Source organism: Terrapene carolina, unplaced genomic scaffold, assembly GCF_002925995.2.
Source record: "Terrapene carolina triunguis isolate 2854851 unplaced genomic scaffold, T_m_triunguis-2.0 Scaffold166, whole genome shotgun sequence".
NCBI lineage: Eukaryota > Metazoa > Chordata > Testudines > Emydidae > Terrapene > Terrapene triunguis.
Window position 1 is genome coordinate 514,420 of NW_020664517.1, and position 2,881 is coordinate 517,300.

At 64.9% G+C, this 2,881-nt stretch overlaps 1 protein-coding gene across 1 annotated transcript in view; it reads left to right on the plus strand.

The window, feature by feature from the left end:
* Window positions 1–2,881, plus strand: part of LOC113406939 (chymotrypsin-like protease CTRL-1) — a 15,493-nt gene that overhangs the window by 12,221 nt on the left and 391 nt on the right. The window contains exons 2-5 of the mRNA XM_026653854.1: window positions 590–669; window positions 1,365–1,446; window positions 2,066–2,246; window positions 2,451–2,584. Of these exons, the coding sequence (XP_026509639.1) occupies window positions 590–669; window positions 1,365–1,446; window positions 2,066–2,246; window positions 2,451–2,584 (477 nt within the window). The remainder of the gene's footprint in view (window positions 1–589; window positions 670–1,364; window positions 1,447–2,065; window positions 2,247–2,450; window positions 2,585–2,881) is intronic.

Here is a 2,881-nt window from a genome sequence, read left to right on the forward strand (position 1 = left end):
GTAAGAACACCTCTTTGTTCTTACTGTGGAAAATTACAGCAAGATGGAGCCTGGAGTCACATGGGCCAGTTCCTGCATACTTTGCTGAGTCTGAAGGCATATTTGCCTTCTCTCAATGGGTCCATTGTATAGCTGATGGTCCTTAATGGGCCATCAAGCAGGCTGGGCAGAGCTAACACCAGCTTGTCTGGGATGTCACCCAGAAGCATAGCATAAGTTTGTCAGACAGACAGTATAGAGCCAATATTCATAACTTCAACTACAAAACTGATACACACATATAGACAGCATAATCATAACCAGTAAACCATAACCTTGTCTTAGACACCCCATTTGACCCCCTTTGTACAAGATTTGGGTGCCACTACAGGACCTTGGTTGCAACAATGATCTATATGGTCCCAGTTTATGTCAATAACGTCACAGGTGGTGCCAGCCACCCAGAGGCAGAGGCTGCCAATGCCAGGCTAAGTGCCAACCTGCAGTCAGGCAGCTCAGGTTCCCCCGGGCCCGGAGCGCTGGGCACATGCCAGGGTTGGTCCCTCAGCCCGTCCCAGGCTCCCTCTCCTCCCCGCCATTCTCGTTCCAGCAAAGCAACGGCTTCCACTTCTGCGGCGGCTCCCTGATCAACCAGAACTGGGTGGTGACAGCTGCCCACTGCCAAGTCAGGTAAGGAGACGGTGCCGCAGGCCAGGCTAGTCACTGGAGCCGCTCTGCATTGGCTAGTGCCGCGGCTCCGCCTGGGCACAGGGACAGCCCCAGCGAGCGACACCCCCGCCCCGCAGCTGCCCCACATCCAGCCCCAGCTCGGCAGTGGGGCACCGTGGGCTGAGCAGAGCAGGCCTGGGGCACGGGGGAGCTGGGCGCAGGGGTAAGATCGTGGCTCTGCTCCCCAGGTGAGCAGAGGGTTCGAGATCCTGGGCATTGCCTAGGGCCTGGGGGGCGGGGAGGGAGGGAGGTGGGCCGCTACCCAGTGCTGAGGTTCTTCTCCTGGGAAGAATGGAGCCAAAGAGCCGACCTGCCCCTTGCCCTGGGGCTGCCCCAGCCCCAGCCCTTCCTGCCAGTTCCCTGCTGCCAACCCAGGGCCTGAGACCCGGATGCTGCTGCTCCACCCGCCATTAACAAACACCCCTGCTAAGGAGGGGCTGTGAGAGGCCCCCATGCCCCACCACGGCTGAGCCTCCCTGGAGCCGTCTCCCCTGGCTGGAGCCTGGCCCCTCTGGGGCTCAGAGGAGGAGACACTTGTGCCACAGGGCAGCTCCCCTGGGCTGCAGCAGGGCAGGCAGAGGTGGCCCACTGGAGGGCACAGGGGCTCCTAGGGTGAATCCCTGGGTGCCCAGCCCCACTGGCTCTCTCCCTTGCAGAGCCGGGACTCACTTTGCCATCCTTGGGGAGTACGACAGGAGCTCCGGATCTGAGCCAGTCCAGGTCAAGTCCATTGCCAAGGTGAGTCCTCCCCGAATGCCATCCAGGGCGCTGCAGAGAGGGGGGCAAGATGCTGGGCAGTCCCACAGAGCCCAGGGGTGGGGGGCAGGCACCCCAGCTCTGTGCCTGGGGCTGTGCCCTGGTGGGGGAAGAGAAGGGGCTGGCAGAGGCAAACCCCCTTTTCAGCACCCCTTGGCAGTGGCACGGCCGGGCATGGGGGCCCATTCTCCACACAGCAGGGATGGGTGCAGGGACAAGCCCTAGGCTGGGACTTGCCCAGCTCTGCCCGGGGCTCCCTGGGCCAGGCTCCCTGCGCCTCCTGGAGATGGGCACATTCCCATGGCGATGGGAGCCATGGAGGCCCTGGCCTGGAGCGAGCCCTTGGGGAGTGTGGCCCAGTCCCTTGTGCTCCCCCAGGCCAGCGCCGCGGGAGCCCCGGGAGCGGGCAGTTAGTGAGGCGAGGCCCCGTGCCCAGATCAGCACTGTCCCTCGGGGCAGCACCAGGGCAGGCAGGATCCAGCGAGCGAGTGGGGCGGGATGGCATCGCACCTAGGGGAGCAGCGAGGGCAAGGCCGCGCTCCCCTGGGGTGACACCAGCCTCCCCCCGGTGCTAAGGGCTGCTTGTCCCGCCCCCATGCAGGCGATCACCCACCCCTACTGGAACGCCAACACCATGAACAACGACATTACCCTGCTGAAGCTCGCCTCCCCCGCCCAGCTGGGTGCCCGCGTGTCCCCCGTCTGCCTGGCTACAGCCAGCGAGTCGCTCCCAGCCAACCCCACCTGCATCACCACCGGCTGGGGGCGGACCAGCGGCACCGGTACGTACCCACAGTCCGATGCCAGCTCCGGGGGGGGGGAGGGGGGCAGCCTGGAGCTCGCCCACCCGTATTGGCTCCATGCGGCGCCCAGCGCTGGGGCACCAGGCCACTGCATAGCAGTGCAACCAGCAGGCAGCTCGCAGGTACTTCTCTGGGTGTCTGGCTGTCTCCACCCTTGGCTCTGATTGGGGGTTTCTTTCCCAGCGAGCGGTGGGGCCGTCTGGCTGCAGCAGGTGGCCCTGCCCCTGGTCACGGTGAGCCAGTGCCAGCAATACTGGGGCAGTCGCATCACCAGCTCCATGATCTGTGCTGGGGGGGCCGGCGCCTCCTCCTGCCAGGTAACGATCTGTAACGTCACCCACCCAACGGGTGTCGGGCACAGGGCAGGGTGGGCGGGGGAGGGGAAGGGACACAGCAGGGTGTGCAGGCGAGGGACATAAGGCAGGGGCACAGGGCAGGGCGGGTAGAGATGGGGAGGGGCACTGGGTGGATGGGCAGAGGGCGGGGCACAGGGCAGGAGGGGAAGGGGAAGGGGCACAGGGCAGGGTGGGTAGAGGAGGTGGGAGGGGCACAGGGCAGGGTGGATGGGCAGGGGTAGGGGCACAGGGCAGGAGGGGGAGGGGAAGGGGCACAGG